Here is a 22,399-nt window from a genome sequence, read left to right as displayed (position 1 = left end):
GACGTTTTCTCCTTACTCATCTTATCTGATGGACAGTAAATAGTGTCGAATTTTTTTTTATTTACCTGGTAATTTTACAGGAGTCTCTATGTTTTGTACAAAAACTGCCGTTGTTACTATCGCCAGCGACACTTTTTGCGAGTCTTCCGGTATTTAAACAAAAATAGCCCATATGTACGTAATTCTTCTTGTGCTCATCTCCTTCGATACAATCTAGCCTGCAAATTCCAAAGCACGCACCTGTTCATTGAGCTGTCGCTTGTAGACCTTGACCTTCTCGTTCAGCTTCTCGACGGCGTCATTGAGCATGGTGATGGTCTTGTGGTCCTCTTCGGTCTGGAGCAGCAGCTCCTTGGAGCGGTGGTCCTTCTTGCGCAGAATCTTCTGCGTCTCGGCGTGGCGCTTCTTCTCTTCCTCCAGCTCAATCTCAACATCGCGGATCTGGAAGGAAAATAGCAATAAAATTATTCTTGGAGCCCTCGTACAAACAAAATATGTGCAAGAAATATTATTTTTGCCATGAAGGAGGGAGTGATGTCACTTCAGTTTTGCATATCTTGAAGCCCGCTTATAGCTACCTGTTTTGTTCGATTATTGCAGCGCATCTGGCAGGGCAACCGTGTAGAAGGACATCGAAACAAGATTACCATAAGAACGTTATATGAAACTTTGATCCGTTGATAGTAATCATTGGCCCGCTCGTGTGACACCACTTCGCGACATCTTTCGTAAGGTTTCACGTTCAAAATCCTTCCAAGTACCGTTGAAAGAACACGAGCTGTTGGCTAGCTCAGCGTCACAAATGTGATAACGATGCTTTCAACTCTTTGCAGGCGGGGCAACGAAGTGGGCGAAGCAGTGTATTTCACCTAGTCCTGTCGACGCTTCATTGTCTCGACGAAGGGAGGGAGTGCTTTAAAATGCCAGAAGAAAATTGCTGCATATGTGCCTGTAGCAACTAGCGCTGCTAGAAGTATCAACCATAAGGCGAAAAGAGGTCATGCGCGTTCTGCAATTCCAAAATTGCTGATCAACAGCAGGAGAAGCACAAGACCTGGAGTGCTTACCCTAGCCTCGAGCTTGGCGATGACACGCTTGCCTCCGGCCAGGGCGTTCGCTTCCACTTCCTCCAGGCGCACCTGAAGGTTGCGGACTTCGACCTCGAGGGACTTCTTAATAGATTCGACCTTGATGTAGCGCTCCTGTTCTTCAATCAGAATGTCCTTGGTGCTCTTCAGCTCCACGATCGTGCGCTGGCAACGTTCGTCAACCACCTGGAGAGGGGAAGAGAGAACCGGCTCATTTCCAGAGCAACATTTGTGCCTTTATCGTTTGCGTATCTCTTCTTGATTCTTCTTTATGTGGTCTCTGTCAATATGCGTCTATTGCAAAACCTCTATAACTGCATTAACAAGTTGAAGATGTCATTTATTTAATTACTTAGGAGCTACTTAAATAGGTCTATGAGTCAAAAGTAAATTATTTCTAGGTTATTTCAAAAAGGCCGAGATGCCGTGAACATGAGGTAACAATAAAATGTTTTCGCATACATCGTGGTTTATGTTAGCAAATCTTTTTTGGTATTGAAGCATGACGGTCCACTCTCCGTGGTTTTCATCCAGCACGGTATAGAGAGTGCGCAGCCTGGCGACGTGCGCTTACCCTGAGCTCCTTGTGCAGCTCGTCGTAGTCGGCCTGCAGTGCAGAGAGCTCGCTCTCCAGCTTGTTCTTGGCTGCAGCAATGTTCACGTTGATGGTGGTCAGTTCGTTCACGCGTACCTGCGATTCCTCCAGGGACTGCTCGGCGGCCCGCTTGGAGCGCAGAGCCTACGACAGGTGCAGAAGAGAACAGCGCATGTATCTCTACAACGCATAACATCGTGCTTTATGCCTCTCCACTGTTTTTTTAAATATTATTATATTATTTTTTAAATATATAATATATTGAACCAAGTTATTATAAAAACCTTCAAAGTATCCGCTACTCCTTTTAATTCTTCTATTTTTCAAAGCGTATTTGTAAAAAAACATTACCGACGATTACGTTACTTCCTAATGCGAAATTTGAGCGCAGCAAATAAGCTGTTTCACCTTTTCGATAGATTGAGGCAAAGAAATCGAGCAACACATGTATGCGCTATCACAGAATTTTTTTTTATTTTTCACACGTATTCCTTTAACAAAGACTCCACTAACAGTTCTTGACAGTCATGAAGGAAGCTTTGTGGTCGGAGAAATATACTGATATATGTTCGACTTGGTACACCAATGCTTGATTCTCAAAGACGAGATCTATACAAGTGCCTCGCGAGGTTGTCACAGCCGTGGGACGCGTTACGAGCGAGAGGAACGGGATGTTCTCCCGCATAAGTGTTAGGAAATTGCTGTTTGTCTTTATGTCAACATTAAAGTCCCCCACTACTAACATCGGTGTGGATCGATGGACGGTTAATGCGAGCTGCAGGAGGTGCACGACGTCTTTCGTGAGTGCGGTAGGGGCGAAGTAGGCAGCTACTACCAGCAAGCCGTTGGGCAACTTTGCGGCGCACAGTTCGCCAACTTCAAAGTTCGAGCCGGCGCTTTGACAACCGGAAACTCGCAGGAAGAGGTGGGAAGGGGGCGGCGTGTACACCCAGCGGCAAACGATGGGGGCAGAAGCGCGTGCAGCAAGCGGACAACACGATAAAGGGAGGAGGGAAGAGATAGCAGCGACTGACTGATGCCGCTGACGCCGATAGTGAGTCAACCCCAGCTGCGGAGTTGGTTTCAGGGACAACGCCGCCGATGCCGACACAAACAATATGATACCCTCGCTTCCGCAGCGCTAAGAACCAGGGGGGGGGGGGGGACCCTTTCCTCCTCTTTCTGCATGGCGGCGACGGCGTTCTATGCAGTCACGTTATCTTCACTCTCTAGCGGCGTCAGCGGCATCCAGCGGTATCAGTCGGTCGCTGCTAGCGCTGGGGGGATGAAAGGGGGGCGGAGCTGGTTACGAGGCCGACGACGACGACGACGACGACGCGAAACCCAGGAACGGACGCCAAAGAGCTGCGCTCTAAAATGGATGTGCCCTGCGTCAGCGGCTTAACATGTCCCGTCAGTCTCAGTGCTAATACTGAGTCATCGTGCAAGATGTAACAGTCATTCCAAAAAGCAGCTTACTGATTCGAGAGCCACGCGCTGTTCGTCCAGTTCGGCCTGCAGTCCCTGGCAGCGACGCTGGGAAATGGCAAGCTGGTCGGCGCACTGCTGCAACTGGCGGTGAACCTCGTCGTAGTGGGCCTGCAGCTCCTGCGGGTGCACCAAATACGCGACGCAGTCTCAGTTGTTGTTCTCGTTGTGGAAACATACGCAGTTCTTGCCTTGCAAAGAACGCTGCGGGAATTTACTGTCATACATTCGTTCTGGTTTTCTTTTCTTCATTAAGAAAACTTTGAGCAAGGAGCTGTGCGTAAAAGTTTGCGCCTGAGAACTGCTCCTTACGACAAAAGCAGAAACATACCAAAAGGATCCCGAGAATTTTGAAGTCAAAAGAAAATGTCGCGTGTTTAATTTTGGTCGGTCAGGGAAGAGTGACAGGTGAGACAGGTAAAGGTAGCCTGTCATCGAGTGTATTGACCATTAGACTTTGCTATTTGCAGGGCAGAAGAGGCTGCCGTTTAGAACATTCAGCACTCTAGGGCACCAAATTTTCTAGTTGAACAGACTTGAGTGTTAACGTCACCCCATTTACAGAGTGCAAGCAATGGTGGAACGAGAGTCACTACACTGTGCAAGGGATTACTAAGTCGAGAGACATTATCGTGCTTACGGTGATTTGCATGGACTGCTTCTTGATGATCTTCTGGAGGTCCATGTTCTGCTTGTTGGCAGCGTCCAAGGACATCTCCAGCTCCGTGATCTGGGCCTGGTACTTCTTCTTGATGCGTGCAATCTCCGTCTTGAGCTTGGCCTCTGCCTCGGCAAGGCGCATGTTGAGCTGCTCCACTTCCAGCTGGTACTGCTTGCTGTGGGTGAAAAAGAAATTATATTTGATGTATTCTTTGACATTCATAGAACTTCGCTATGATGTTAATCCGCAAACTTTAAAGTATAGTTTAAGTGCACTTGTTTATCCATATTTGTGATCTCAGTGACAAATAAGTTGCGACTCTTCGTAGAATTGGGTCTGTGCTCCCATAAGACTCTAAGGGCGCTCGGTGAATACACTAGAAAAACAATTACCAAAACAATTCAATATTGTTGGCAACAGAACGATGGCTCCAAGAGCACTATGCTCTCATCGCATAAGTATGCAACGAACCCGTCATCTATTATTCTATGTTTCGCAAAGTTCGACAAAGCCTGCTATTTTGGGCTTCCTATAAAGTTTACATGTGCTCAGCTAGTAAGTACTCTTACTCTGTCATTGTGCATTACCACCATTACTGTGCATTACTGTACAGTTGCGCATTAGTACCCTTACTCTATCATGTTATTGTGCATTAACAGGGGCCTATGTAAGAAAAGGGAAATTACCATGCCATACAGGCTTCAAAATAAAAAAAGTTGGTTTTGCCGGAAATATGAGCTAACGTTCTGAACAGTCATATTATGCGAAGTAGATGAATGAAATGCATGTAAATTCTGTAAATTCTGTCTCACAACCGTGCCTTGAAATGTGCAGCATGATTCTGCCGTTAGATAACATAAGCATTAAGCCATCATATGTTCTTACATAATATGTGATGGCACACACTGGCTCTTATTGGAGAATGCACCTTCAGTATAGGGGCCGTATTCATAAAGAGTTTGGTTCGTAAATGCTCCTTGACATTGGCTGGCTACCTTATAGCTAATAATATGTCTATCACTAGTATGTACTGAAATTTGCATTTACAAACAATTCTAGCGTAAGAGCTTTTTTATACAGCGGGCCCGTATTCAGAATGAGTACTTGTGTTAGAATAGCTTCTAATAGCAAATGTCAGCCAAAGTTTTGTGAATTTGGTCTCATGTATGTCTGGAATTTATCATCACCTCATACGTGTATCGATGCTCACGTCATAACTGTAGCTGTTTTGGTAATCGGAAGGAGCGTATAAGTTTTGGATAGTGCTTAAAGCAAACAATTGCAGTGAGAAGTTTGAATTTGACATTGTGGTTTACATTTCAAGCTTGGCCGAGATTTGTCGTCGCAAAATCACAATGAGTACGTATTAAGAAGTTTAAAAAGAGGTCAAGGTTGCCATCTTGCGACATTTTTGAGGTCAAATCTCCTGAGCTATGTCGAGCCGCAAGGACGTTGGCGCCCCAAAATGGGGGAGAAGGAGACCGTTCCCCTCTTTCTCCCTTCCTGTCTCAGTCACTCCTCGCAGCATCCACTGTTTATGCGGTTGTGTTATGCTCAAAGCGGCTGACCTTAAAAGCCTTAGTTTCGCCCTGTTTCCATGATGAGAAACATATATATATGAGTTAACAAAGAGAAATATATGAATGCAGCATGATTTTCTTAATTCCTTAGGCGTTTTTCTTGCTTCATTCTGCTGGGTTAGGCGATATATCCTTGTGGAAGTACAAAACCACCTGAATTTTGCCTAAAACGCAAAATATGAATCATCTTCTTGTCCGAATGTAGCGGCAACGATGTCATGGACTTCATATATAACGCCTGACAGTCAACCTTGACAATGTCATATAAAACATGCCCCATGCGAAACCTTCGTGCGCATGTGTGCATTACATGCGGCTAAGCCTGAGTACTCAACAGCGAAATTCCGCATATTAGCAATAGTTGCTTTTTATATATATATACATATTTCGCAACTGATAGCGATGCATGTGTTGCAGAATGCGTACAATGAAAACCGATTCGGTGTTGCGCAAGTTCTCCAGAGGTTGGTTTAAGGGGAATAGTGACACAAAAAATTTGTTACAGCCGCAAAAAGCAATACTTGCAGCCAAACATTTGCACTATCAGACAGTTCTGAAGCTTGTGCCAAACTATCTTTCTTTCTGCAAAGAAAGATCGGATGCCACAACTGGACAACCAAGCACAGGTGCCAGATCAAGATGAATGAACCGAAAACTCTTACCTGTAGACATCATCCTACTGCAGAAATCACAGCACTAGCGGGAATCGGAACATTGATTCCCTGCACTGAACCACACATTGTAAAGCCAGAAATTTAGACATTTATTCTTCTATAGGGAACTGATTACACTAAGTATGCATCCGAGGCAGTAATCAACAGTACCGTTGTACCGATAAATCGGGTGTCCCTAAAGTTTTGGGGGCTCACAGTTGTTGTCATTGCAAAGGTCCACTGAGAAGGGCACGGCGGTCGGGCAGTTCTAGAGCCAGTAGTAGAAGTCGTAGAAGCTGAAAGGCCTTCGACGGCGGTACACGGTGGCCAGCGGGTCGTCTCTGAATGATGGAATCTCGTATGCGATGGCGTCCGGGTTGAACCACTTGCGGTTGTGCTCGCGGCGAAGTCGGTCCTGCACCTCCTGCAACTCCAGCTCGGCCATCAGCGAACGGTGGTCCTCCATGGCGCGGACGTGGCGGTCGTGGGACGAGTGGACGTGCAGCTTGTGCTGATTACCGAAGCGCCGGGACAGCTTGTCGTCAGGGTAGAGCAGCCGGTTGAGCAGAGCCCTGCTGTACTCTGGATGTGTGATGTGCGACAGCGACATGCTCCGCTGCAAGGCTAAGTCATCGCCAGTGTCCCATCGCTTCATCAGGCGGTACATGGAGGGAATCCTCGGGTAGCGCGTCATGAAGTACGAGTCGTCGAAGCGCCTGCTGGAAAGCAAGGCGCGCGGAGGCATGATGCCTTCTCGTAAGTACAAGTCGTCCACGGTCTTGCGGTACAGGCTGTCGCCGTACTGCTGGTTCCGGTCGTACACCATGTGGAGGTAAGGCTGTCGTCGACGGGTTCCCATGGTGGATCCGCCGAGCCTCGACTTCAAGCCCGACGGATACCCGACTGCGGTGGCGCTGGCCGCGGGACCCGCCCCCTTACCCCCACTTGTTGTTATTTCGAGCGCTGCCCAAGAAGGCGCTGGGCCGGGCCACCGGCTCCTATTTCCAGCCGCGCGCGTCAAGGCTGAGCGTGGCTCCTCTTCACACGGCCCCCTGCGCGAGTCTGGGTGACCTGATATGTTGCCGTCCTCCGAGATGCGCAAGAATGCGTTTCGGGCAAGACAGCTGCTTTTGGATCAGCTCCAGATGAGGGGGCCCTGTCTGCACCAGGGGCAATGGCTTGGGTTTGGCTTCTTCTGCGCATTCTTGCGTGCATTCAGCCGTTAGCTCATCGTTACGTGGCTCGAGTGGGCGAAATTTGACGCTGTGTTTCTCAAAATTCCAGGCGGTTCTTCCGTGTTGTCAGTGGGCGCAGTGGGTCTTCGTAGAGAGAGCAGGCCAAGGACGCACCGGCAGCGTCTCAGAACGAATCGAAAAAAGGAAAAAAAAGTGTGGCATCGCGTGTTTGTCTCTCCGAATGCGATAACTTGTCTGCAACGATAGAGCTGGTGCTTCAGTCATCCAGGTTACTGTCCTTTCTAAAACTAGTTTTTTTTTTAGTTTTTCATTCAGGTATGTGTCTTCAATGGCCTAACAAAATCTTGCGATGCCATGCTTCAAATAATCGTCTGTTTTTCCCCTCTGTCAGAAGGAGTTGGATATCATCGATATCCATCTGCCCCATTGTATAGATTCCCTTGTCTTTATCATTTGATGTACATATCTTTATGATGAAAAACTGATTTCCCGGCGATTATAAAATGCTTACATGTCCATCAAATTTGAAGAGATTTAAGTCGTGAATTGTAAGCGGGGGCACACACAACTGCTATTTAAAAATAGCGAAAAAGTGATGCTAGTCTGGTTATGTCTAACTTTTTTAGGTTGGTAGAATAATTATAACAATGGGTATGTGTCTCAGGTCCTAAATGCGCCACATTGTATGAAATATTTTAGAAACACTGTGATTGCATACTGCTTTTTCCAGGTGGAATGTGCACTGGCTTTACAAAGCTTTAGAAAATGTTATACTACTCCAAGCTTGAAGTCTTGCCCAGCTTGCTATGATTAGAGTAAAAGGGCACCTGCGGTTTTACAAAATCTTATTATACTCTATCCGAATTCAATAGTAAAGTATCAAAGTTGTGTCTTCCGCGCATTTTTGTTGGACAAATTAACAGTCCATGCATAAAAAGATCCCATCAGGGCTTTTTCGGCCATAGGCATATACATCTCATGATAGCTAAAGCATATAACAAGTGCCGTCCACATGACTACCATCATGCTCGGGTTCATGTGGCAAAGCACCAGCCTGAGTAGAATCCGCGCAGGGCCTATTTTTATACGCATGGTATTGCGGAAAGCGGCGGCTTTTTAAGATGATCACCACTGTAGATTGCTATGTATAGCCCGTGTACACGCACCACACTCAGCACGGTACTAAATAAGGCCGCCATGTTGTCGCCGTTTCGGTTCTTTGGTTGCCAGCACCTTTTTGGATAGCGCGCGATTTTCAGGATACGGTAGAGTCAGAAATAGGCAGCGAGTCAGATCCACTTACGAGCGCAACCTAATGTGTAGTTGCCTACCAGTGTGCACTTTTAGGTCGTTCTCAATTTAGGCTTTGAAAGAGTAGCGCTATCAAATTGTGTAAGCGGTTGGAAGTATGCAGTAAGGTCATGAATTCACAGATAAAAAAGTCTTGGAACTTTGCGCACGAAACGTGTCCTCAATTTAGCCTTGCTGTTATACTGGACAAAAAAAAAAATGACGGCAACATAGTGTTGCGAGCCTATGGCGCTGCCAACTGGGGCGTGAAATGCCTCGTCCCAGCAGCTGTTCATGCGGCTTGAAGAAGTGCAGGGCGTGAGGACTATTCGAAATAGTCGTCCGCCTTTTCCTAAATTTCACATGGCATGCTTGCTTGCTGAGGTACATAAATAGATCCTGACAGTGGGGATTTAACAAATGTTCGAATCTAGAAAATATAGTTTTTCGGCGTTTCATCCTAAAACACTTTTCAACTTCCATTTCAGCCGCGTGCTTCATGACTCTGATTTCGTTGACTGCAGCATCGAAAATGGTTTGGTGCTGAGACAAGTAACCGAAGGTGCATTGTTTTGGCATGGTTGTGTAGTGACCGTGAGCATAGGACAAACTTGTAGCGACTGCAACCGCTGGACAAAAACTGCCAAGCTTCACATTTTAAGCGAAAAATGTGAAGCTTAGCGACTGCAGCGGGGTTCACTTAGAGCAAAGGATATCCGTTAGGAGATCGCACTGATGTTGCCTATATGTAGGGATGGGATCTGTCGGAGTACGTATGCTGAATCCTGCATAATGCGCTGGACCGAGGGGCCAGCTGCACGTGCGCCCGGCTCCGCGAGGCAGCGCATTATGGTCGCATATTGCGTGGCCCTAAAACGTCCAAGGGGAGCGTTCTTCGCATATCACGATACTCAATTTGCTACATGCTGCACAATACGTGGTGGCAAGATTACAAATGCGCACGTTCAATGGCGTGCACACGTGGCCAGACAGTGCAGGCATCGCGTCATTAGCCGTTCTCACAAACATGGGTAATATTTAAGCACACACGCCCCCACATAAATATAAGGGCACACACCAACGCATGATTTTGCACATTGATCACTCCTTAAAAATTGATGCCGGCCAATCATGATAGCGAACATAACGTTAGCAAAGGCGAGGCCAGCCAAATAATAAAGCTTAGGAATGCAAAGCTGTGTGAATTCCGGTCCCAGCTAGGCATCACAAACGCAAATAAATTTCCTGCAACTGTACTGGTGTTTACTGCTGATAACGCACATGTCGTTTACGCATAGATTCAGTTAAATGTTTGACATAAGTGAACATAAGGGCTGCTACGGGGCATGTCAAACAAAAAGTCTTGTATATATATCGGAGCAAGCAATAATCTCCTCGCGACAGCGCATACGCTGATTCGTATTAGGTACCAGCGAGCACAAAGAGATCTGGCTGTGGAATGTTTTTAAAAAATATGGAGCACAGTGGTGATATCGTACAGTTTCTTTGACACTTTCCCTTAATGTATCGATTTCCGCATACGTTCGAATAATTCAAATTGTGTGGTAACCTCCACATTTGCAGCGCAAGCTTTAGTTTTGCGTTCACGAACTCCCCCATCCACTTGTCCTACAAAGCTAAACTTTCTAGCTGCATATGTGTGCCTTGTTGCCTTGGGCCAGTCGCCACGGAGGGCAGGCAAGACAGGGTGTGGTTTTGGACGTCTCCGAACGTTAAAGAGTCTCATTCTGGCGCTCAACAAACTTTGTGGTAGAGGGCTCACGCTGATAAGCCGGAAAAATGGTGCTCTGATGCGTAATAACTTGCCACACGAGTCTTCCCCTGCCAGCAGTGTAGTGGCAGCGAGCACTACCACAGTGGGCAATCGAGCACTGTTTTTAGTGAAAATCTAAAGTTCCTTGACTTTACGGCTAAACTTTGTTTGCTTTGCTTTCTCGTCGCTTCATGCCGCGGTAGTCCAGCGAACGGTAGCCTGCAGATCTACCGGTAAGTAAGCAGCTAATTTAAATGTAGCCTTTCACATACATTACACGGGCAAGATTCAAGAGTCTCCTCGTTTGCCTTGCAGAGAGAGATCAAGGGTGCTATAACGCGAAACTATTTCAATATGTTTTCATCCCAGTCTGCTGACGTCAAAGTTATGTAACCGCCGACGCGAGCATCGGGCGGTGACCAGCAGGGCTGTCTGAAAAGACCAATCAAATGCTCTCCTCATTTATAGGGGTCACTTCTCTTTGCTTTAAAAGCGAATAACATTGCCTATAGTGAGCGGCTTGTCGTATCTAATTGGCTGACAAGAGGTGAGCAGCATGCTCAAGTGGAGGGGGATTCGATGGGGCCGAGCCAATGCACTGAAAATCGATAACCGGAGGAAGAGAGTGGTGCCGGCGTCTACGATTGGTCCGCTTTCCTTTACTTAGCTTGCGATAGCTGGTCGAAAATCGCGGCGGCATGCAACGGAAGGTTAAGATTGCCGCTAAGACGGATCGTAATCAAAGAAGAGTTGGCAGAGGGAGGTCGTAAACGTGCCGAAAGTGCTCGGAACGTTACACGGCCATGCAAAAAGTTTTATTGTACGCAAATAAACCCATGCTCTGCGGCAGGTGCGAGTAGCCAGTGCCTGAGCGATCGACGGCAGCCATCTTTTATTCCTTTCGGAACTGGGCAGCCCGCGGCTATTCGGGAAAAAATTCAGTTTTGTTCCGCGTATTACTGCATCTTTAACGCGTACACATAACTTTGACACGGTGAGTTTTCATGCACGTGACAGGCAGATGAAGTGGGTGCAGCCCGAAAACTTTTGACCAATAGCTGAGGGCTAATGGCGAAAAGGCATTAAATCAGAAAGAGCTATTTTTCTTTTGCTCGGTCCAATGATGCATAATCAGTGTGTACGCGTCATATCAGATGGGGAGCTATCGCGGTTTTCGTGACGTCGCGTACCAGACAGGTGAAGTGGAGGTATTTCAAAAAAGTTTTTGACCAATCGCGGAGAGCTGATTGCAGAATTGGAATAGAAAAGTTTGGAATAGCTTTACGTTATAGCGCCCCCAGGTTATTCACATTTCACCTCAACGGGCGAACGGCGCTATTCTTTTATTGCACAAATCTTATAGTAAAATTGCTTTTCCCAGCACGTGCTTCACATATAAGCATCTAGAAGCGTGCTCCCTGTGTTAGGGCATAATTTATGGATGACTCCACATGCAACGCTTTACGTTGGAGCCGCCACTAGGCCTTACAGACGACATCAAGGAAGCGTACTCACCGCAGGGCTTCGATCTCCTCTTCCTTGATCTGGAGGCGGCGCTCGTACTCGTGGCGCACCTGGGCGAGCTCGGCGGTGAGCCTCTGGCACTTGGCTTCCTCCTGCTTGCGCAGGGTCTCAGCCTCCTTGTAGGCGGCGGCCAGCTCGTCGCGCTCGTTCTCCAGCCGCTTGATCTCCAGCTCGTACTCGTGCAGCCGGCGGATGGCATCGGCCAGTTGGCTCTTAGCATCGGACAGGTCGTCTGCACCGGGATGTGCGGCGCCGCGGGTTAGCCGCGGCCATGTGGCCCGGCCGGTCGCGCTTCACTATTCGTGGAAGCATTAGCACGCGCACGCTTGAGTCCCGGCAGCTGGCCGTGACAGCTTATGTTTACGGAAGACGCCTTCGCTGACTTTAAGCATTCGTTGCTGCTTGCACCACTTTCCTACAGCAGGTAACATAGCCCTACTTTGAGAAACCCTATATTATTTTGCGCGGGTCTCTTCGACGCTATAGAGCTGCCAGGAAACAACGATTAGCTGATAATACAAACTTATTGGACTGGTACATATAGAGACCGCTCGAAACCAACTGATAAAAGATTCGCAGAGCCTCAAGTATGCATTAACTATACGTCTCGGCAGTCACAATATGATGAATGTACTGGCCCCCTTTAGTCCTTGCACACAGATTAACAAGTTACGTGTAGTACGTTCACCCTCTGTATTTAAAGTAAATGAAGATTTAACCGTAGTAACGTGACTCCACCACTCCACCACCGCTGCTTCATGAAAAGCGGCCGAATTCTGCTAGCATTATTTCCAATACTGCGGATAATGTAGCTCTTAAGTACACTCTATGGTGAATTCAGCATTCTAAGAGCGGCAGAACGAAAATACGACGCTCCAGCCAACGTACTTCACCTTCTGTTCCGCCTAACGTTACCTTTTAAGGAAGAAGGCGGGCAGAGATCGTTACCCTTTCGTGCCTTGAAACTTTGTTTCATATCGTTCCTATTGTTACCCGAGGTGTAACGCAGTCCATACTGCTTTTTGACCTTCAAGTGGCAATGTCGATTCCTGCAACATTTCTCAATAATGTTTCTTAGCAAAGCAGTGCTGGAGAAGTAATAAAAACATTACGGCGGCTATGACCGGTAACCTTTACTCAGCAGTGTTAAGCATCTGCTAATACGAAGAAAAGTTGTTGTCATACTTGGTCTATTCGACTAGCAATTTCAACACGTGGCTCAGAAAACTATTCAATTGCAGCAGGTACAAGCCTGATAGGTTATCTAGCTAATCGGCGACTGTGACCTTCTAACTGCTGTTCTTTTTTTAGCTGGGCTCCACTGCTGTTTCTTTCGCTTCCTTATATTTCCATCGAATCTTTCCCCTGCTACAGTAGCTGGATACTATAATGGGCTAATTTCTCGAACGCAAGGATGTCGGGAGGGCGACGAATAACTGAATCCAAAATTTTGTGACGGAACCATTGAACAAAACCTGCAAGGCTCATTATTAAAGACAGGTAACAGGGCTGAACACAAGCAACGACAATCCGGCCCAATTTCCCCAATTAGCTGGTTTGCTTGACGTTAAACGAGGGGACGCACAAGAAGGCGAGGAATCTTGTTATCGGCGACCGTGCTTGGGCTTGAGTAGGCTGAAGATAATTGCTCCGCCTGGAGCAGTGTGCTCTCGAGGCACAATTGGGACGGAGGCTTAATCGTTACTAGAATTGCCAAATGAAGGGATAAGTTAGTGAGGCTAAAAATAGTTGAGCACCTATCTTACTTCTGTTTAGCCTAATTATCACTGCAGGGAGTATTAGGATACTTTTGTAGTACTTTCTATATCTTTTTGTGTGAACAGAGTCCCGCTGATATCAGAACAGCCAAAGACTGACTCCGTGACGTCCCGCAGAACCATCTGCCGCGTCACGATTTTTAGTGTTAATGTTATGGTGCCGATCGCGTTTTTTTTTCTGTTCATTAACCTTTAAGGCCTGACTCAGGAAGGTCACACCCTTTGTTGTATTACTCAACTACGTCTACTTGTAAACTACAATACTAACAAGTGTATAAGTTTGTCATTCTTATTTTGATGCAATGTATTTTCCCATGTCCTGCAACAGCCTCAAAATGGAGGCTAGCAGTATGTATGAAATAAATGAAATAAATAAATAACGCTCGGCTGTCAATTCACATGTTGCTAAGTCAAGCTCCAACTGTAGCGCCACAGTTAATTGCCAATACCTATGATTTCATGGCATAGCGTAAGCACTGACAATATTTTTGACCCTTTCCCACAAGCACACTTCCTTAGAGCTTAGCTGGGACAGAATCCAAGCACGCGAGCCAGTCATGTGCTTGGATTTGGTCCCTGCTTTCTAAACGCGAGAAGTCGCACCTGACTAGTACTGCTGATGCCAACCGCGTTTGCAGCGTGACTTTCAGCCTAGCTCAAGCTGAAAGGAATCACAAGTTACGCGGGCACGGGGACAGTGCCTCGGCGGCACGTAAAGCAGCAGCGCAAGGCAGTAGCATGCTGGAGTAGAACACAGACCGACGAGCTTCTTGTTCTCCCGCTGGAGGGCATCCCTCTGCTCGCGCATCTTCTCGTACTCGTGCTGCAGCTTCTGGATTTCGGCCACCTTCTGGCGCAGCTCGCGCTGGCTTTGCTCCAGCAGGATGGTGAGCTCTTCCACCTTGGACTTGAGGTCGATGTTGAGCTTCTCGAGCTGAGCTACGCGCTTCTCCAGGTTCTGAGCATGCGCGGTGGCCTTCTCCAGGTCCATAATGAGCACTTCGACTTCGCTCTGCAGGCGTGACTTCTGCTTCTCCAAGTTGCTGCACCGGGTCAGCAGGGCCTCGAGCTGCTCCTCGTACTCCGAGATCTTCTGAGCCATCTTGCGCCTGGGGAAAGTAAAAAAAGGTGCGCCCAGAGGACAACGCACGTTCAGAATGGGTGCTAAACAGAATAATGCAATTATTCAGCCCTTGTGCCAGCTGTCAAAGGCAAAATTTTTTCAACGGTGTCCGCGTATGAAATAAGTGAATTATTAAAGTTTCTATGTTTCCTGTCGCGAAGCATTTTACGCGTAACGCGGTTTAAGCTTTATAACACTTGCATCAGGTGTGGGATAGAGTGCAAAAAAAGGGAAAACATTTTTGTGGATGTCACAAGTTGTAGCGAAACAAATTGATCAGCAAGCTTTAAAACTACATGTGTTATCACACAGATTGCGTTTGTAGCATTTGTAACACAACGTCAGTCTCCATTCGCATAAGAAATATCGGTTCTCTCGTATGCCGTATTTCGGAGCAAGCTGAAAGGACGACAGGCTAAAATAATGTCGACCGTTTACTCCGATATACTTCATTTGTTAAACGCTATGTTGAAGTGACCTAAACTGCTCGTATTCAACACGACTTTTCTTATTCGTTTGGCATTCACTAAAAATTGTAACTTGCCAATCAGAAAACAGCCATGTCCGGCCGACTCGACTTTTTGAGAGAGTCGAACAGTCGTAATCAGTTCAATCTGGTCAGCACCTGTCCCTGTTTGACTCTCTCCAAATACCATGCGTGATCACGTTGGAGCTCGTTCTTGTGAGATTAACGACTTACGCGGCGAACCCAATGTTTATACTCTCAATCGCATTAAAGTTTCCCAAGTAAATAATTCATTTCTTGCGTATTGAGAAAGCCTGGACTTATAATTCACTCTTACATATCACAATTTAGTCGTGACTGTTGGTAGTTAATCTATGAACATCACGTTCTTGTATTCATGAAAACCAAAACAAGTCGTTGCTCAAGAGACATTTGTTCCGTGCAACCCTGGTTATCTGGTGCGATTTTGATAAATAACGTCATTAATCTGTCCTCGATGCCTTACTTCTGCCACCATCGCTTGTCCGTCCTTCAAAGCAAGAGAAAAACACCTTCATCGGCTTTAATCTTCGTGCTAACTTCTTCAACAAAGAACCAAGTAGAGCGCTGTGAACACTCGTCGTGCTAAACGTTGTTGCGGAGCTTGAATATGGCGCTGGAAGGAAAGGACCTCGGCAAAAGCTCATTCGATAACTTGGTCCAAAGCAAAACCGCACGCAATAGTAAAAGAAAGTCCCGGTGCATTTTATAGGAAGCGCCGGCGTGACCGCGGGATGGACGCAAAGGGCGGTAAAGTGTGACGCCAGCAGTGCTGTGTTTGGTGGCCCGAAACTTAGGCATCAGCACTTTCCTCCCGTTTTAGTGCTCCGCCGGTGAGAAAAATAAAGCGGATCAAGCTGGAGAGGAAGCGTTGGCCGGCAGCTCTTCCCCAGCAGACAAATGGGCACCGAAGGAAGGGAACTAGAGCGCTTCTACTTTCACAGGACGCGCTTTCGGATAAGCTTCGGAGCCAGGTTTGCGTGTACAGGGCACGGCCTTCTTCACTCTCCCCATGACTTACCGCCACTTGAGCACATCGGTTCTTAACCTGTTTTTCGGCGCCCGGTTGCATTCATTTAATTTCTTTGCTACTTCGAAAGAGGGAATGCCGTTATTTAGTGAGGGATGTTGGCAGACTTTGAAAAAAGAAATAAAGTCGTAATAAAGCATCACTGAGCAGCCGCGATCTCGCTGCCCTGAGTTTCTTGCCTCGGCTCAGCGTGTCAACTGCGATTGTTCCGTATTTGTCATTCTTAGCGACGTACGGTCTGCAGCATGTTATATGGAATATATTCGAAGCCCTCTTCCATAATTCATATGTGGCACCTACACTTCATATGAAGTGAGCATCTCGACCGGACAAGTTCTGGTATGATGGAAAGTAGTGTAGACTTGCCAAATTCGTTTAGGAGGTCAGAAAGTACTGATGGATTTCAACTGTATATCTAGCGTGCCCATTGTCACACCTCCAAACAGCGTTATCGAGTACAAGCCATCACGCTAATGTTCTTGTGGCAGCGATATTAACTGTATTTTGCTTTTGCTTCTATGTCTTCTCGCCTGGGTAAAACAGTACATTGCACCGAAAGAACATCTTGAGCAAGCTGGTAGGTGCCAGTTTTCTGTACATTCTTTCCAACCACACGAAGGAGACGTACGCAAGAGAATAAGTCACACACACACGAGAAGCTTGTGTGTGCGTAATATGTCATCTTCGTTGAAAGAATGTGCCTATACGTACAGAAATACAACTGAAAATTGAACATCGTGACAGCGAACACCTCCTCACCATCCTTTCCCCTTCAGTTTGTAGCCGTGATTCTGCATATCTTCCCGACTTCACTTGGCTATGCATGCAAGTGGGAGAAGGGGGGGGGGGAGAGTTGGATTCAGAGAGCACTGTTGAACCCCTCCCTTCTCGCCCTGTAAGTTACTGTGCCTTTCTGCGCCAGCCATTGAAAACTAGTGCGAAGTCCTCTTTGACTGACGCTGCTGCACGCGTGCCAGTAATGCTACGCCACATACCTGAGTTCCTCGACTTCGTCAGCGTGAGCCTGGACTTCAGTCTCATACTTGGTCTTGTAAGCGGCGGCGTCAGCGTTGGCCTTGACCAGCTGCCTCTCGACTTCGAGCCTAGCCTCGGACTCTTCTTCCAGCTGAACCTTGAGTGACTCGATCTCGACCTCAAGGGTGTGCAGCGACGATTCAAGGCTGGCGCGTTTCTGCGAAATTGCAACCCAAACGACTGTTTAGCTGAGGAAAAGACCTATTCAAATTGCGTTTAATCGTATCGCTCGCGTTCAGCTCTGATGTCGACTAAGGCAATACATAAGCGGCTCAGCCTTGAATTGAATTTGCGACGGCCTTTACCCGAATAAGGACAGAAGCACCTTGTGCAGCACTGAACATTAAACTCACTTTCAAGTCGCACGTGCGTCAAGTTTGAAAATCCACTGAAAATCTGCCGCTAGGCATCACTTCCACCGGCTGCGTTTGAATGACCCTGATTGCGTGGGGGGACAAATACATGATCGCAACGACATTTCTTTTTAATTTTTGTTCTATACGAAGCAACCTTCCTAACTATGAACAATCCGGATCAGCAGAACTTTGAGTTCAAATAAATTAGTTTTATAATCAAAATTCAATACAGAAGATGTGAAACTACACAACAGCGCCGAACTTGCGCACTCGGTGGGTTGGTGAGTCTTTCTTCAGGAAATTTTAATGTAATGTGCTCTTCGGGAGCTTTTAAATCCACCCTTCTAACTTTTAGGGTGGTTCGCTCCGAATGAAAATGTTCGAAGCAGTTTCACATCAAAACAGTGAAGCGACGTAGCAAATGAATAAATTTTCGTGGCTCGCAATACTCGTGTTCAAGGCACTTGTGTGCTATTACGCGTTGCTGATTTGCACATTACACGCGAAACACATTACGGCTGAGCTCTGACCGCATGAAGTCTCGAGAAGCATTAGAGGAACGAAAGCGCTTAGCATACGACCTTGTTGATTTAGTTAAGGAAAGCTTTTGATGCTATCTTTCATAATAGAAGGTGTTCAAAAGTGGTTAAGTTTACTAACCGCACTTTTGCTATCCGCACTTGATGGCATAGATATATAACGAAGATCTATTCAAATAAACGATGTAGAAACCTAATCACGCGAGGCCCAGAAGAGCATCTAAATTTTCAGCTCAGATAAGAGGCATTGTGCCGCAGTTTTTTTTTTACTGCAAAGCAACAAATAATCGTAGTCTAAAAGTAACAAGGCTAAGTTTTTTCTTCTATCTTTATGATCTGTACATCGTATTAAAGGTTTTCGGAACAGCCTAGACGTCAACCACTCTCTAATGATTTCATCATTCTTGTCTATTCATTCTTAATTCTTGTCACATCATTCTTATTCTGGTTTTGTACAGACGTGCGGAGCAGCAACGAAAGTACGCTAGCTTGTCTTTCCTCGTCCTCGTCCTGCATCTTGCACAAGTGTATAGCGATTGTGCGGGGCACAAGGTGACAGTCGCAAGCCTTTGCCTTCTCTCTCAAGTCCCATACCAAATTTGTAACTTTTCGAACTTTGCTCAAGACTATGCGGCCGCATATAGCAGCCTGCTCACCCGTTCTTCGTCTTCAAGGCGGCGGCGGTTGTCCTCGAGCTGGGTGGCGAGTTGTGTCTTGAGGTGGTTGACGTTGTCCAGCGAGACCTTGAGTTCGTGCACCTCCTTGAGGTACTCGGCGTTCTCGGCACTAAGGCGGGTCCTCTGAGCCGTCACCTCGGTGACAGTGCGGTTGAGTTCCTCGATGCGGATGTTCAGCTCGTAAACGGTGTGTTCCAGCTTCTCCACGGTCTTCTGGATCGTGATCTGCGGACAAGAAACATTCCCTTATAGCAGACCGTCGCCGCCCTGAGCGTAGGGACCTGCGCCGTCAAATTGCTCGTTGAATTGCTTAATGCCTCAAGAATGTGTTATCTGAAGAAATAAGGCTTCCCTGAACTTGAAGTTTGTCCTAGCTTAATTGCAGAATGGTATATCACAGGTATATTCAATTAAGGGAGTAAACTTCACTAATATTGGTTGCGCGAGAACGAGTTTTTTTATCTGTCTTTTACCACTGAATATAAAAAAACACGCAGTACGAGGTGCATAGCAGTTCTTGCCTAACATATTACAATTAGCCATTTAGTTAACTCAATCTTTTCGTTTACATATATATAAACATAAAAGAACCTAGCCGTATAATAACGTGTAATGCACAACTATGCAAAAGAGATTTAACTAATGAAAAGTTATTTCCTCCGACTTCCCTACACAAGTGCCTTTTAGCAGTTAGTAACATTATCTCCCGGTTACAGTAAGGTATCGCTTAAGTTTTCTCTCTCTTTCATACCGCACATCGTTTCAGCTTTGCTTCGTCCTATAATTACCGCAACCCAACATCGAACGGTCTGTTCATCGTCAGTTGGAGGTTTGGCAGGCGTACACTGCTGATTTATTTATTTTTTTTTTTTTGCGTGGCGTCCGCCACTTGATCCTCTGAATTGATTTTCTTGAGAGGTCAGCTAATTTTGTTACTCGCTAGCAAGCCAAATTTTTTCGGTTTAGCCTGCCAGATAGTCTAAATCAGGATACTAACTACAATATTCTTTTCTAGCCTATTATTCGCCTCCGTTGTGACAACCGTGATGAGTGTCAAGTGCTTCTAGAATTTTTTTTCATTATCACCTATTAAGCATGCCAACAGACAACGAACGACACAATCACTGAAGATGTGCGCCGACTGAGACATTTGTTTTCCCTTTAGGAGGCGTGGTTCTGGAAAGTGCCGTACCTTCTCCTTGGTCGTATTCTCGACCTGAGCCAAGAGTTCGTAAACTTCGGCCTGGAACTTCTGCCTCTCCTTCTCGGCCCTGCAGTAGAAGAAAGGAAGAGTAATCGGAATAGGAAAGGAACGCCGTTTATTACAGCAACAAAAGTCTGAGATCACTATGTTTAAAGGAGCCACAGCCCTGACGAAGCGAATTTTCTTTACTTGGAAGTAAATGCGCCGTGCTGTAGCCGTTGAAATGCTTTCGCGCATGAACTTAAGGCACTACAGTTCTAGGGTCAATAAAGAGAAAAATATGGGCTACCTTTCGCCCACTGCACGAAAAATGAGCCAGAATAAAAATTCGTTCAGTAAGATACGATGTGTCATTAGTTTCTTGGCGTGCTTTAGCTCTCAGTTTGTGTGTCGACGTGCCACTACAGGGTGGTTTCCTAGCAGCCCTTACGGTTTACCATCCAATGATTGGCCCAATTAATTATAGCTGCCGGCGTGAATTTCAGCCAAGCGTCACGTCGGTAGGAACGGAGTAATGCCCACGTGTACAGTCGCAGCCCATTATAGATTGACTGGCTTTCCTAGACGTGAGCACCTTATTTCCTCTTTGAGTGCTGTGGTTCATCTCGCTTTATCTTTTACGAAATTCTGCATAGGCTCTTCCCCATGCGCCACAGTTGGTCCTTCCAAGATGGCCTAGCTAGTGTTGTAAGCGCTGTCAGCCAAAGGAGCTTGACGGCGCCCCTTTTTTCCTTGCTCCTGCATGAGGGAAAGGTGTCACAAGGGCTCCAGTTGTACCCACTCATTCAGTGCAGTGTTTTCGCTTCGAGCAGGAGGTCGGCCGTATTCGCTGTGAGGTAAAATATATCTGGGAAGAAACCCCACTATGAAATTTCGCAGAATGGCCAAGGTGTTAGAATTCTATATGCTTACTCACTGAACTGACACTGTCCTACTTAGGGTAAGCTGCTTCAGTTATACTTATGTCAAAGGAAAAAAAATGGGTTTTGTCTGGGGTGGGTCTTGTCGGTACTTGTTCCGAGCTGCCAGCAGGCGAATAGAAGAGAGCACGTCGAGCGGTCGAGCAAAATGCAAGAATAGCACATTCATACGCCGTGGGGCAAAGGGCCACACGCCGTCTACAGGGATGCACGGCACAGCATGAAGCATAATTGAAACAATGAGCAACGCTAATAATAAGCTCGTGACCACGGGCAGGACGACTAAAGAGATAAGCTCCCTTCTAAACTCCTTGGTATCCTTCAGGCGCTCGAAACGAGTGCCGTTGTAACAACGTACTTGCTCTTGGCCTTGGTCACAACGTCCAGCTGCTCCTGCATTTCGGCGATGGCCTCTTGGTGCTTCTTGCGCAGGTGGTGCGCGGTCTCCTCGCTCTCCAAGTGGACATCCTCGAGCAGCTTACGCAGCTTGGACAGCTCGGTGTCGCGTTTCTTGTTCATCTCGACCACGGTCTCCGAGGAGCCCTCGGCTTCTTCCAACCGGTCGCTCAGCTGCATCAGCTGCACCGTCAGGTCCGACTTCTCGCGCTCGATCTGCACGAAGAGAGGGCACATGGACCATACATGACGCGCCCAACATAGAAATGCTTGTCGCTCACCAAATACAGCTTTAATACTTGGTTTCAGAGCTGTAAGTTTTATAAGCCAGGCAAAAAGAAAAAAAATGTGCTACTCGTTGTTGCAGTAGCTGCGCCACAAAGGGCTGTGTTTATTTGATGCCCTTTTTGTTCGTTGTTTTACTACATATACCTTGCGACAAATTCCTCAAATAAATAAAAAATTCCACGAAAGCCGTTCCCTAGAGCAGCGACGCGCGCACGCACCTTAAGATCTTTCTCGCATTCTAAACAGTGCGATCGCAATAGCTCTGAAACCCGGCAGTCGTTTTGTCGTTTTTTTTTTCTGAACGTGGGGGGGGGGGGGGTGCTAGATTAAGTATTGCGCATCAACAGTTCCTTTTTCTCACGAGTAATAGGAATCATAGAGTACTTCCCACTACTTCAATGTACTTCACGGCCGTCCTGCCATTCAGGCAAACGGACGCCTGCATGTGCAGATGGACCACTGGCGTCGTGAAACTCTCACAAGCGTCGTATTTCACTGGAGACATTTGCCAATGGTGCTTGTGGCTGATTCTTTCGTGCTTGCGCTTATTTGGCAGTTTTTTTCGCTGCAGTGCTATTCACTGGCATTTGGTGGGCGCGAAAATGTCGGCAGATGTGATGTTTAGTTCACCTTCCAGACAAAGATGTTGTGTGACTCTTTAGGAAACGTGCGGAAACAGCGGTGTTCGAAGATTCTTGT

General features: G+C 46.8%; 3 protein-coding genes across 3 annotated transcripts in view; 1 reads left to right on the top strand and 2 right to left on the bottom strand.

The window, feature by feature from the left end:
* The window catches only part of LOC135900057 (uncharacterized), a 332,823-nt gene that overhangs the window by 250,812 nt on the left and 59,612 nt on the right, over positions 1-22,399 (top strand). The gene's annotated exons all lie outside the window — the stretch shown is intronic.
* The window catches only part of Prm (Paramyosin), a 33,660-nt gene that overhangs the window by 1,483 nt on the left and 9,778 nt on the right, over positions 1-22,399 (bottom strand). Inside the window, exons 3-13 of the mRNA XM_065429488.1 lie at positions 21,375-21,628; positions 20,085-20,163; positions 18,872-19,117; positions 17,281-17,477; positions 14,387-14,736; positions 11,841-12,081; positions 3,812-4,007; positions 3,163-3,291; positions 1,663-1,827; positions 1,068-1,274; positions 241-441 (exon numbers count right to left, since the gene is read on the bottom strand). Coding sequence (XP_065285560.1) covers positions 241-441; positions 1,068-1,274; positions 1,663-1,827; positions 3,163-3,291; positions 3,812-4,007; positions 11,841-12,081; positions 14,387-14,736; positions 17,281-17,477; positions 18,872-19,117; positions 20,085-20,163; positions 21,375-21,628 — 2,265 coding nt within the window. The remainder of the gene's footprint in view (positions 1-240; positions 442-1,067; positions 1,275-1,662; positions 1,828-3,162; positions 3,292-3,811; positions 4,008-11,840; positions 12,082-14,386; positions 14,737-17,280; positions 17,478-18,871; positions 19,118-20,084; positions 20,164-21,374; positions 21,629-22,399) is intronic.
* On the bottom strand, positions 6,152-7,104 carry LOC135900055 (uncharacterized). The gene has a single exon (XM_065429489.1). It carries the CDS (start codon positions 6,922-6,924, stop codon positions 6,334-6,336), a length of 591 nt encoding a protein of 196 aa, XP_065285561.1. The 5' UTR covers positions 6,925-7,104; the 3' UTR covers positions 6,152-6,333.

This window comes from Dermacentor albipictus, chromosome 1, assembly GCF_038994185.2.
Source record: "Dermacentor albipictus isolate Rhodes 1998 colony chromosome 1, USDA_Dalb.pri_finalv2, whole genome shotgun sequence".
Taxonomy (NCBI): domain Eukaryota; kingdom Metazoa; phylum Arthropoda; class Arachnida; order Ixodida; family Ixodidae; genus Dermacentor; species Dermacentor albipictus.
This window is presented reverse-complemented; position numbering and strand designations above follow the sequence as displayed.

What these genes read in the sequence shown, in the direction of transcription:
- LOC135900055 (XM_065429489.1), bottom strand. Translation starts at nt 6,924, where the DNA reads ATGGGAACCCGTCGACGACAGCCTTACCTCCACATGGTGTACGACCGG.